This window comes from Antechinus flavipes, chromosome 6 (assembly GCF_016432865.1).
Source record: "Antechinus flavipes isolate AdamAnt ecotype Samford, QLD, Australia chromosome 6, AdamAnt_v2, whole genome shotgun sequence".
Lineage (NCBI taxonomy): Eukaryota > Metazoa > Chordata > Mammalia > Dasyuromorphia > Dasyuridae > Antechinus > Antechinus flavipes.
Genome location: NC_067403.1, coordinates 229134068 through 229148306, shown reverse-complemented (window position 1 = coordinate 229148306; position 14239 = coordinate 229134068). Strand labels below are relative to the sequence as shown.

General features: G+C 35.7%; 1 protein-coding gene across 1 annotated transcript in view; it reads right to left on the bottom strand.

Moving 5' to 3' along the window:
* PDHX (pyruvate dehydrogenase complex component X) overlaps positions 1-14239 on the bottom strand; it is a 72794-nt gene that overhangs the window by 47431 nt on the left and 11124 nt on the right. Inside the window, exons 2-3 of the mRNA XM_051966242.1 lie at positions 10304-10384; positions 1256-1356 (exon numbers count right to left, since the gene is read on the bottom strand). Coding sequence (XP_051822202.1) covers positions 1256-1356; positions 10304-10384 — 182 coding nt within the window. The remainder of the gene's footprint in view (positions 1-1255; positions 1357-10303; positions 10385-14239) is intronic.

The following is a 14239-nucleotide window of genomic DNA, read 5'->3' as shown; positions in this document are numbered from 1 at the left end:
TACACATACACATATGTGCAGATACACAGATGTATCTGCATACTTCAATAAATCTGGGATCTCATCAAAATACTCACTTGAAGGAAAATTGTGTACAATCCTTTAAAGTCAATTTATTTTAATGGCATTATTAACATATACATCTTGATATGTTTACAATTTTTATAGTTTCATTACATTAGATACATTTTCTATGAAGAAGCACACAAGATACAAAAATATAAGTATGTTTCTATGTATTTGAACCCCAAGTAAAACAAAATAGTGCTTACTATGTGTTAGGCATAATGAGACACACACACACACACACACACACACACACTCTCTCTCTCTCTCTCTCTCTCTCTCTCTCTCTTTCTCCCATCTACCTACATAGAAAATGTTCAAGTAGGATTTCCTCTTCTAATTGGGGGTGGGCATTAAAATAAATCTGCACTTGCTGCAATTTCAATGATGTCAAGTGAAAAGTCAGTTTGTGGTTTTAATCTTGCCATACACTATCTACAGAAGTAGAACTTGCATAGAGATAATAAATGACTTTAAAGAAGTAATAAGGCAAAGAGCCACAATTTCTACTCAAATACAAGCGTACTGAATACTTTGGATATCGCAGAGATGACTTCAAAAAGGGAGAAAAACAGGAGTAGGGAAACTTTTGGGGGAGTTAAGTCATGGAGGAAATGCAAAGACTGTGCTCCCTGAACTTCTCACCAAGGTTGAAAGTTAGGTGACTACTCAAAGGCCCGATTTTCTGTTGATTGGCAGAGGGATTTTGATTTGCTCCACTTTTGGCAGGATTCAATTTGTACCCCAGAGATCTGATATGAAATTTAGCACAATGCAGTTCAGAACTCCTGAGCTCGAGATTCTATAGTCTCAATCTGTCCCAAATCTAGCATTATATGACCAACAGAAAACATTAATGCTAGGCCACTGCCAAAACAGTCAATTATTGTCTCAAAATTTAATTTCTTGGTTCCTTCACTTAAATTTTTATGGCTTTGATTTTTAGACAAACACTGAACTTCATTCCAGCATAATTAAAAAAAAAAAAAGACTAAAATAAAAACTTGAAAAGTTTGTCATTAATAATAAACTTCTCAATGATTAGAAACTTAATCTCTGTATATTTGCACAACATAAATATAGCTAAGACATGTGAATATGCATTTATGTTATACATTTTAAAAGTATTTTAACGGATAAATTAAGCAAAAGAATTATAAAAGTTCTGTACTTACAAATGATAACTTACCACTATTTTAGCCAAAATACCATCTTCTCCTGAATCCAATGTTACCACAGCCTTGTCTGTTTCAATTTCACATAAGGCATCTCCAGCACTCACTGTTTCACCTAGAAAACAAGGGGCATGGCTTGTTTGAGAGGTTTTCAAGCTCTTAAGATAGATAGATGGATGGATGGATGTGTAGGTGTGTGGGTGTGTGTGTGTGTGTGGGTGTGTGTGTGTGTGTGGTGTGTGTGTGTGTGTGTAGTTTCTGACAGGGCAGCTAGATGGAGCAGTGGATAGCACACCAGCCCTGAAGGAGGCTGAGTTCAAATCTGGCTTCAGACACAATACTTCCTAGCTGTGTGAGCCTGGGCAAGTCACTTAACCCCAATTGCCTCACCAAAAAAAAGAAAAAAACCCCAACAAAACCCAAGATATCTTTTTGAGTATGCTAATGGATGACAAATGTTATATCCTTAGAACAAGTTCAACTACAGTATCCAATTTTCTTCAAGCAAAAGAATAGAAATGCTCCAAAATTCATAGGAAATGCCAATGGAAATATATGACAAATTTAGATATATATTTGGCAAAAATAATTTCAGAGAGGTATTGGCTTTCTTTGTAATCATATATTAATATAATAAAATATATTTATGCATTTTAAAACATTTCTCAGAGAAAGCTGCTCAAGGGATCCATTAATTTGAAGGTAGTATTTATTCTTCCCTTTGAAGGAAAAGAATGATTCCAAGAGGTGAAAGAGTGGATTCCAGCATTAGGAATATCCTGTGAAAAGGTTCCAAAGCAGAAAAAGGGGTGCCAGGTGTAAAACAGCAACAAAGCCAACTTGGCTGGCAGGACTAATGCAGAAGGCTTAAAATGGAGGCTGAAATCACCCTCCAAACATGGAAAGTATAAGTAACCTAGCAATTGCAGAGAAGCAGGCATGTCATGGTGTGGAGGATGGACTAGAGTGGAGAGAGACTGGAAATAAGCAAACCAGTTAGGAGGTGATTCTAAGTCAAGAGTAGAAGTGAGGTGGGGGTCAGCTCAACAAAGGGTGATGGGCTAAGTGAGCAGAAAAGAAATGGATGTGAAGTAATCATTGGGGAGAATCAAGAAGACTTGGTAATGGAAGGAGAAAGAAAATGAGATGTCAAGGATGACGTAAAAACTGTGGTACTGATGGCAGGGATGATGATGAGACCCTCGACAGAAGGGATTTAAGATCATAAGAGAAGTGAGTTTTGACACAAATATATTTTAGTTCAGTTTTTATCTAGTAAGTTAGATTCTCTGAGACATACAATTAAAAATGTCCAGCAGGAGTAATTTGTACACGTGTGTATACTTATACAGTGTGTGTGTGTCTGTATGTGTGTGTGTGTGTGTATGTGTGTAAAACATAACTTTATTATCTACAAAGGATATTTAAAATCAAGAAAATTTGTTTTTAACCTCAGACTGTCTTCAAAACTACAAAACATCTGAAGTAACTACAATCTCAGAGCACATAAACTCATATTCTGGTTGTTTTGCTTTAGTAATGGAAATAAATTTCAAATGGAAGGATTTTACCCCTTTTTAAATGAATGGGCATTTCATCCAGAAATGTGAGGTGGAAACTTTTGACATAAAAAGTCACATAATAAAGGGGAGATGAGATCCAAGGACACCTAAAAAGAGTATCTTTCTTCCTCAAAGTTTCTCAACCTGACACCATAACATCTTAGGATCCTGGGCACAATCATTACTTCCCATCTGTGACTTTCAAGTTCTTCATTAGCAAAATGAAGTAGACCAGACCATTGAACTCTTATCCTAATCTCAAAGTCTATGATACTATTCATTAAATTTAAAAATTTTAAAGATACCATTTTTTTTTTTAAATGGGAGTATTATTCCCATGAGAGAAGAGAGGTCTCAGTGTTCAAGGATAGTGAACCCATCTGTCAAATTTTCATTCACCTTTCATTTTATCAAAACAAAAGCCTAAGTATTTATGGCAAGCACATTTCTGCACATCAGTAGTTAGTCTTCGGAATAACACTGATGACCCCTGTTGGCCTTATCAAAAATTCTTATAAACATTTCAACTCTGATCTTCATGTTCTTTTTTTCCTCTGAAAAAATTATGTCTCTTTTTTACTGCTGTTTATTGGATAAATTCTGAAATCAAAAACAGTGTACAATATTTAAGCATTAGATCTTTGAGAAATTATCAATTCAATCCTTAAAAGTTGCTTTAAAATTGTGTTGCTTGCTGCAGGTATTTCTTCTGCATATATTTGGTTAACCCTAGTTATTCCTCTCCTTACTAATTACTATTTCAACATCCTCATATAAATACCCAGGACTGCTCTGTAAAAATACTCCAATTGCAGCCATTGTACTATCATAAAAGAATTTTGAAAAGAAACACTAAAAATTCTGGCCCGTTTCTTATATGTTCCTTGTTCTTGCAACTTCACCTACAGAAATCCTTTCAACTTTTATGATAGTAGTGGTGAGGTTGGGGATGTGGATCTCCTGCCTAGATTTCTAAAAAATAATTATTACAAATGACTAATAAAACATGTCAAGAAAATATACTAATATAAGAAAACACTATTTCTTAGGGTTAATTCAAAAAACCATTCTTTTTAAAAATCTCAATAATAATAATTCAATGCAAAGCATAACCACTTTCTCAAATAAAGAAGAAAAAATAGGTACAAGTATGTGTGTGTTCTCATCTAAGAGAGTTGCTGGGGAGTCGTGGGAAGCTAATAAACTTGCCTGGGATTATTGTCAAAATGCATCAGAGACAAAATTTGAATCCAGTTCTCTATTCATTAGGCATCGTTGCTTCTTGGGTCACTTTTTAAAGAGCTTAAATTCTTCTAATACAGATTAAAATTAATTTACCCCCTAATGAATACTTCAGTGAATCCACACTGTGAGATCAAAAGGGGATTTCCTTTATAGAGACAAGCATCCCATGCCTTCTCTCCCAGTCTGATTATTGTACGTGCCCTTCTGGCCTCCCGAGAGGATCTTCTCAACAAAGAGATGTCTTATCTAGTTACTTTAATACTTCACAGACATAAGAGCAATACTTGGACTCTCCAACTATTATTCTTGTTATGCAATTGGCCCCTCTTCTAATCACAATGTCCATGGTAAAGCCTACCAACCCACACAACTACCATGTACCTTTTTACTATCTTTCTGGTCGGAGGTTTTTTTTTTTTTTTTAAATAACTTTTTATTGACAGAACCCATGCCAGGGTAATTTTTTCAGCATTATCCCTTGCACTCACTTCTGTTCCGATTTTTCCCCTCCTTCCCTCCACCCCCTCTCTCCCAGCTGGCAAGCAGTCCTTTACATGTTAAATAGGTTATAGTATATCCTAAATACAATATCTGTGTGCAGAACTGAACAGTTTTCTTGTTGCACAGGGAGAATTGGATTCAGAAGGTATAAATAACCCGGGAAGAAAAACAAAAATGCAAGCAGTTTATATTCATTTCTCAGTGTTCTTTCTTTCAGAGGTTCTTAACAAAGGGGTCCATGAGCTTACTTTTTCCCTGAAGTTTTGATAACTATATATAAATATACTCTTGTTTTATGCATTTTAAATAGGATTCTGAGCAGGGATCTTATCCAAACATTTTACCAGATCAGCCATGAGAGGTCACAACTAAGGTTAGAGACTTCTGCTTTTAGGTCATCTGCAATCTTGATACTTTGATTATAATAACCATCCACAATTTGCACAATATGGACAAATTGCAGCCATATCTGTAATAATCACTGTGAGAAGATAATCATCACTAAAATGATAATTTCTTAAAAATATAAAGCCCTAAAGCACGAGAAGAGCAATCAAAGTCAACATGAGGTTATTAAACTGCTACAAACATAGATCTATCCTGAATTTGTCAATGGGGTATCTCAACTGTCCATATTATTCTGTCAGTAACAAGGATTTTCTCAACAGGAAGTCAGATATGTCATAGAATGGATTCTCAAATGCTTCATCTTGGAGAAATGTCTTTTTGCTATTGGAAATGAGGAAAAAAATTGTAAAAATTACTCAACAGAATTAATATTTTGCTGTCATTTTTCCCTTATAAAAATGGGACACAATGACCATTTTAATGATAATTAAAAAAATTATCCTGAAGACTTCTGCTGATCTCATATCTCAAATATGTAGAAATCTAGGATTTAACTCTCAGAACAGTTCAAAATTATGCTACAATCTTTGGATGTTCTGTTATTTTCAGTCATGTCCAACTCTTTGTGATTCCATTGGGGTTTTCTTGTCAAAAGACAAATTTATGTCTTAACTCATTTTCCAGTATTGATTTGTTCCGCTATGTGGAGAAATGAACTAAGTCCCCTTATGTTCTTTATAAAATTATTATTCAGGATGATTATCAAAATATGGCAAAACTAAGCAGTTATAATGCCTGCTTCTCAAGAATTTAGGCCTAGTCCTTTTTTTTTTTTTCTCCTAATGCCTCGTCTTTAAAAAGAAAACAGAGCTATCTCACCTTATTTTAAAGACAGCCAGATGGTGCAGGGTACAACAGCACTGGATTGGGAGTAAGAAAGGGAAATTTAATTCCCACCTCAGATATCTGATTAGCTGTGCAAACCTGGACAAGCCATTTAATCATTGCCTCCATTTTTTTAAACAGAGATAATAAATAGTATCAAGCTACAAGATTGATGTGAGAACAAGATTTGTAAAGCACTTTTCAAATCTTAAAGTGCTACATAAATTCTAACTTTTATTATTACTAGTATTTTAAAAACTCAAAAATTTCATACTAAAGAAGATTTGAGATAATTTAGTTAAACTGCCTTTCATTTAACAAAGGAGAACACTGTGATCACAAAAGGGAGTGACTCCTTTGATCATATGACTAATGAGTCACAAGGACAAAAGAAAACCATTTTTAATCCCACTAGAGGCAGCTGGGTGGTATAGTAGATGCAGAGTGCTTGGACCTTCAGTTAGGAAGACATCTTCCTAAATTCAAATCTGGTCTTAGATACTTGTTTAGACCTTCAGCAAGTTACTTACTCCTGTATAACCTCAGTTTTCTCACCTGTAAAATGAGCTGGAGAAGGAAATGGCAAACACTCCAGTATTTCTGTCAAAAAAAAACCTTCAATGGAGTCAGGAAGAGCTGAACATGGCTGAAATGACTGAACACCACAAGCCCATAATACATGTTCAGTTACTTTGTAACTGATCGTCGTAAAAATGTGTACTTTTGATACATATCAAGTGTACTTAATAAATATGAATGCATATTTTAATATAATCCCTACCTATGAAAGTACTACACCCCAAAAAAACCCTGGAACACATAATGAGTACTCCAATAATGGCATCCCTCAGGTAAGCTAAAAGCATGACTGACAAGGAAAAGGGATTCCTACCATTCTAGACTATCAGCAAAATTTCTACCAAGTGGTACTGCCTTAGAAGAGGTGGGGCTTTTTAAGGGTCACATTTAGGAAAAGAAAAAAAAAAGTACTGGCTATTAAGACATCTTTAAAAATTAACTGAGACAAAACAGTATGCATCACATGTGAAACTATACCAGGATTCTTATAGTATCATAGATTTGGAACTGGAAGAGGCTTTGGAGATGAACAGGGCTACAATTCTCGGGTAAGGAAATACAATTCAAGAACGCACAAACAGTAGTTAGTAGCAGAGTTAGGAAATAACATCACTTCTCTCTACAATAAATCTAGCTACTGGCCTTTCCATTATACCATACTGTCTGAGGCAGTGATAAATCTATAAACTTTTTAAAAAATATTCTCCATGTTCTCATATACATGAATAACTTATCAAGTGACAGTGGATAAAAGAAGACAAATGTGAGTCCAAGGAATCTTCTTTGGCAATGTCTAATTAGGCCTGGAAATTTGGTGAAATTAATCTTCTTACAATTATTCCTAAAAGACTCTTCTGTGATTGAACTGTGACATGAGAACTGAGAATAATACCAGGCCAGCACATCTAATACAGAAATAACTAGAGCTCTATAATTCATCAGAGATGAGAAACCTAGAAATAGAGTCTGAAAGAGTAGATTATTTATGGAGGTAAAACTTTCTTAGAAACAAATTCCCAACAACATAGTTGTCCCCAACAGCCAGTCTTCAGATGCCTTAGGATCATGGCCTGGATCACTGAAAGGCTATCTGAGGAGGGAGCTACCATGGCTGCTCTCCAGGAGATGTGATGACAGAAAGTAGTTTTCCAGGCACAGGAAGGGAAGGTCATTGGTCTCACCAGCTAGTGCCCTTCTCATGCTGTCAAGTGATCTCCGGGTATACTCAATCAGCAAAGATTAATTAAGCAACTGCCAAGACAAAAATCTACTAAGTGCAGGGATTTAAAAAAAAAAAAAAAAAAAGATGAAAAAAAACCAATCCCTACCCTCCAGAAACTTATTCTTTTTTTTTTTAATTGTAGTAAGTTTATTTATTTTTAATACGCATTTCTTTATGAATCATATTGGGAGGGAAAAATCACTGGAAAGAAAAAAAAAAAAAAACAGAAAGAAGTGAACAAAGCATATGTTGATTTATATTCAGTCTCCTTAGATCTTTTTCTGGATGCAGAGGACATTCTCTGTCCAAAGTCTATTGGGATTGTTTCAGATCACTGAACCGCTGAGAAGAAGCAGGTCTTTCATAGTTCATTAGGCACATTCTTGCTATTACTGTGTACAATGTTTTCCCGTTTCTGCTTGTTTCACTCAGCATCAGTTTATGTAAATCTTTCCAGGCCTCCTTTAAGATCTCCTTGGGATACAGACCCAGTAATGGCACTGCTGGGTCAGAAGGTATGCACAATTTCATACCCTTTGGGCACACAGAAACTTACATTCTAAAACAAATGTTATTAACACTGCTTATGTCATGGAACCCTTAAGCAATCTGCTGAAGCCCATACACACCTCAGAGTGAGGTTTTGAAATGCATAAAATAAAGTGCTCAGGATTACAGAGTAAACCAAAAACAAGCTACAGAGCTCAATTAAGAACTTCTATTCTGAAAGGTAACACGTTGCCTTTCCGTATATCTGTGATATACAAAAAGAATAAACAAATGCATAAAAATACAAAAATGATACCGTCATTAGGAAGGAAAGGCACTGGCAAGTGGGGAGAAAAAAGGGAATCAGAAAAATAATCATGCCAAAGGTGATTTTTAAGTTGATAGGAGACACAAAGGCAAGGAGAACAAATGTGAGGTCACTGAAATTGTCTAGGAGGGGTGACAAGGGCCTGAATCTCATACCATTAGACTAAGAGGTTAGAAAAGATGAAAACTGCTTTGAAAACGGGTACCCTAAAAAACTGTTAGTGGAGTTCTGAACTGATCCAACCCCTCTAGAAAATAATTTGGATTCATATTAAAGGGCAAAAAAATGTAGCTTACCCTTTGACCCAGCAATACCACTACAAGGTAGAGATTCCAAAGAGATCTAAGAAAAAAGAAAAGGAACCTCCATGTACAATGTTTACAATAGCTTTTTTGGTGGCAAAGAACTGGAAATTGAGAGGATGTTCATTAATTAAGGAACAACTAAACAAGTTGTGGTATGTGACTGTGATGGAATATTAAGATAAGAAATTAAGATAATTTCTAAAAAAAAACCTGGAAAGACCTCTATGAACTGATGCAAAATGAATGAGTAGAACCAGACAATCACTATGGATACAGTAACATCCTTATTTTAACTATGAAAAACTATGAAAGATTCAGTTATTTTGAAGCCAACAATCCAAGAAAATTTGAAGGACTCAAGGTGAAAAGTGCTGCTCACCCCCAGAGAAAGAACTGACAAACTGAATGCAGATAGAAGCATATTTTTTTCCCCTCACTTTCTGTTTCTTGCTTTTTTTCCTTTTTTACAATATGGCTAATGTACAACTACCTTTCTGCAGACTTCGTGTGCTTAATGAGCATCACATTTCTGGCTTTTTCAATGGGGATGGGCAGGGCAGATTTGAGAGAAAAGAAATCAGAACTGAAACTAATTTTTTTTTAATTTAACTTAATTTTTTATTTTAAAAAAGTGGCAATTATGTGAATGTTACATTATATGAACAATTACCTTGCTTCTGCTCACTTCCCTCTCTATCATGCAAAATCCTCCCAGATTTCTCTGGTTGTCTTTTTCATCCTCTAAATTTCCTTTTGTCTTTTGAAAATGTTATGATCCTGCTAGTCCTCCTTGAGGACTAGGAGCACTTTTTTTTTTAATCTTTGTATTCTCAATTTCTAACACATAGCAAGTGCTTTAAAAATGTTGACAAAGTAATTAAAGGTGACTGCTATCTATCTTTCTAGTCTCATATTCTATACAATTCCCTTTCCTGAACTTTCTGTTCCCAAATGGGTACACCAAATACAATACTCCTTCAACCACCTTGGTGCCTTTGGCACCAATGTTTCCTCCTATCTAGAAGGCCCTTTACCTCCCCCTTCCCGCCAAGCATAGCTTCTGGGCTTCCTCCTAGAGAAGTATTCTCTGACTTTTTATGTTCATTTTCTCTCTCTATTGAAATTATTTTGATTATTCTGTTACTTATCTGGGTACCTTTTGTACCCTCCCAGTAATCAATGAGTAGGAATTGCTTTTCCTTTCTTTGTATTTCAGATACCTAGTTAGTGCCTCGCACAAAATAAATAGTTATTGTTTAAAATAACTGTTACAACAGGAATGAAAGGGTCAAAAGAAAAAAAAAAAAACTTGAAAATGAGAGTGAAAATTGTCTTTTAAATCTTGAAACTAATATCTAAAGTCAAAGAGTAAAAATAGAAACATGGTCTTAGGATATCATTTTTTTCTGTTTAAGAAAAAAAAAAAAAACAGACTGAAACAAGATGGGAAAGTTTTTCTTGGCCTTTTATAAGCTGACTAAATAACTCAAATTACCTCAGCTTAAATTATACCAACCATGACTGAAACTAATCATAAACCAAAAAAATCCAAAATGAAAATTCACACCCACTTCCCCTCCCCACACACACTTACTTACCTTCCTTTTTCAACCATTTCACAATGTTTCCTTCTTCCATCGTAGGAGACAAGGAAGGCATTAAAATTTTAATAGGATCCACTGAAACAAAAAAAAAAAAAAAAAAAGGGAAATATTATTAACTCAATGTGTATGTCCCTAAGACTTAAGATTCAAATTTACATCTAATTTTCTCCCATCTCATGTTAAGGAATTTAGTTGAGAAAGAGAACCTCTTAATTCTAGAGGGGGAAAAGAGTGGTCATTCTCATAACATTTAATTTTGAAATTAATAGTGCCTAGAAAGGAACATAGATACAGAGTGATGCTTAAAAGTGAGAAAAGACTTAAGTTCACAACCTGGCTGAATGACAGTGGATAAGTCACTTAACCCTTAACTGCCCTCAGGCATCTCTCTAAAATGCTATGTTGAGAAGCAATAAAATTAGCATAGTAGAGGATGCCAATGGAATGGACCCATCTTCAAGGGCCTCCCTCAATTTCTCCTGAAATGAAAAGAACACCTAAGAAGTACTGGGGCCATTGAGCTTTTATCTTTAACACATGACCAAACTCATCTTCTTTTCCAATTATACTGAAGATGATGCTTTAAAATTCCTCATTTTTTGAGGTGATTCAAGGTAATTCCAATAGATTTGTGATGGGAAGTGCCATCAGCATCCAGAAAGAAAATTATAGAGACTGAATGTGGATCAAAGCATAGTATTACCACCTTTTTGTTGTTTGTTTTCCTGTTTCCCCCCCTCCCCCTTCTCATGTTTTTTTTTCCCCCCCTTTTGAAATGATTTATTTTGTGCAGCATGACAGATATGTTAACATGTTTAAAAGAACTATATATATTTCAGCTATATTGAGTAACCTGCTGTTTTGAGGAGGGGAGAAAAATACGGAACACAAAGTTTTGAAAAGGTGATACTTCATAAAAACAAAAACAAGCTAAAAATAAATAATAAAATTCCTTATTTTCTTTATACATTATATTCTACTCAGACCAACTACATTCCTGTTTCAAGGTCAAAGGGGAATCAGGGAAACTCTAAATTCCCAAAAGATAATCTGCCCTGCTCGACTTTGATTTAATTCTGGGCCCAACTTGTGCCTTCTTAGACTGTCTATTCCAGATATACAAGTAGCCTAATTCATTATAGATGAGAAGGAAAAATTTCTCCTTAGTGAGTTTAAAATGGACCTTAAAATTCCTCATAGAATGATCAAGTATTGATCGTGCTATACTTTAAAAAAAAGGCCAGCATGACACCAAAGGTGTTTTTTTTTTTAATTATTACTAACTTGGGCAATTTATACATATATATTCAGTACAGTTGTGTGTAAAAATATAAATGGTATATATAGAGACTGGAGGAATCCAAAAGGACCTCACTGTGAGGCTGACTAGATGGATGGGCTGAGGGAAAATCCCTGAATTTGTTAGCTCAGTTTCACCATCTATATAATAAGAATAATGTGCACATAATCTTAAGTATGGAAGCTACTAGGAAGAAGGCATATGACAACTAGAAAACAGTGAATTAATATTTTGATGAATTAAAAACAAATGACTCACAGTAAAATCCTGGCCATACCACATACTACCTGTTACAAGGCAAGAGACACTAAAATCTTTGGGGACCTCAGCACTCCCATATATAAAATCAAGTGGTTGAGTCTCATGACCTCCAAGATCACTTCCAGCTCTACTTCTGTGATGCTATGATTCTAATATGTGGTTAGGTTTCCTTGAAAACATTTCCCTTAAATCCAACTACTTTTCAGCAGCATACAAATATTCCCACACATCTCTGTCGCCATTTCAGAAGTCCTTCATTCCTGGTTGAGGGAATATTTATTTCATGACCGCTCCTGTCATTAATATTACAGATAATGAATGTGAGGGAGGCCACAAGCAGCAGAGCACACAGAAAATCTAAGGATACAATGAGGCTATTTCTGAAGAACCAATTCTCAGATGAACTGTCAGTTGTCAACATTCAACCACAATTTACTAAGTGCTGATTACAGCAGCAAGGACACAAAAACAAACACAACAGCCAAAGGATACTGCTGGCACAGGGTTGAAAGAGAGCAACTCTAAGAAAGGTGGAGAACCCAGCCAGGATTCTGGGTTCCTCATACAGACATTCCCAGGTTCACCATGCATTTCCCAGCCCTATAATGCACGGCCCCTGCCAACTCTGGTTTCCTTAGATGAGCAGCATTCTTCTATTAAAAAGTAAGCAGGGACTGACCAGCTTGGCTGAATATTTAGCACTTAGCCTAGCACATGGTTAAAGTGTTTAACAGGTGCATTTGTAGCCATTCATTCATTCCATCCAAACACATTGATTTACAGATAAGGAAATCAAGGATCAGGGAGTTGAAAGGTTCTGCATAAGATCACACAAGGATTAGAAGCTGGGTGCTCTACTCTAAACCGATTGACTTTCTTCTAGCACCACACAGCCCGCTCTCAGGGGCTTGCATTACACTGGAGAGTATGGAGGAGGGAGTGTGGAATCAACATGCAGATACATGTTGTTGTACATATACACCAAGCAGTCTGAGGGTCTCAATAAGGCAGAGACATGGAAGGGGTATATTCCAGGCCCAGGGCACATCCTATGCAAGAGCACCGACAAGGAGAGTAGAGGCTACATATGGGAAACAGCAAGTCTGCCAGGCTGCTCATAACTTATAAGGGAATGAAGGAAAGTAACGTTCAATCTAAAAAAAAATACAAAAGGGAGCAAGAGAACAAAGCAGCTTTATCCTTCAGTCAAGAGGGAACTGCTGAATTTCTTAAACAAGTAGTGACAGTCAGCCCCAAGCTTTAAGAAAAGAGTATTAAAGAAGAAAGAAATGGGAAGCAGAGGGAATAATTAGGAAGCCACTACAATAGTCCAAGCAAGAAATGATGAAGGCCTGAATACAGAGAGTAGCTATCAATGCAGAGAGGGAAAATGCAGGAAACACATCCTGGAGGGAGAAGTGACAAGGTTTCACAATTCATTGGATGGTGGAGGAAGAGGGATTAGCTAAAGAAAATATGAGGTTTCTAGGGACTGGGAACATGATATAATTTTAAATGGAGAGGAGGTTTTAGGGGAAAAGAAAATCAAATCTGTTTTAGACATGATGAGTATGAGGCATCCACAGTTCAGGATAGACAGGAGATAGAGAACTAGGACCCTGCAGTACCCAGGCACAGGGGGGAGTCAAGGATGATGATCCACTGAAAGGGAAAACTGAGATCTAGACTCTCATCTGACAAATGGCAATCAGAATCAGAATCCAGTAGATAAGATTGCAAATTTGGAAAAAAGATTTTTTTTTAAACTAAGATTGTTGCTATCACATTCACATTCCAGTTTATGCCAAATATGTTCAAAGTTGAAGCTCTCAACACATATATCTCTCAAATAACTTTGTTTCATCTGCTATGACAATGTATATTTAATGTTTCAGTCTCAGTAACAATCTCACCTAAAACGTTCCTATTTCCATTACTGTTGACATTGAGAACTATATTGAGATCTTTAATTTACTACTGTTGAGTATAGAGCTTTCAATTTAACCATTCGCCAGTCCCAAATAATTTTCACTTTTATTTGACAAAAAAAGAGCATAACCATTCCTCATGTGACCATCCTTCATGGATGAATTGAAATTGCTTCTCTGAATTTGCCAGCAATGAAAATTTTAAATCCCATAATAGATCCATCATTGTCCTCTCTTTAAAATTGACGAGTGACAGAATTCAAAGCAAGGTATTGGAAAGACTACCTTCTGATAAATTACATGAGGGCTTTTTATATTTAGTAAAATTGCCTAGAGAAAACACATCTAACACATTACAGTGCCAGGCAAAAAGTAATCTGTTAATTCTAATAGGTCTCTCATCTGAACTCATTTTTTTCAAATGGCTGATTATACAAAATG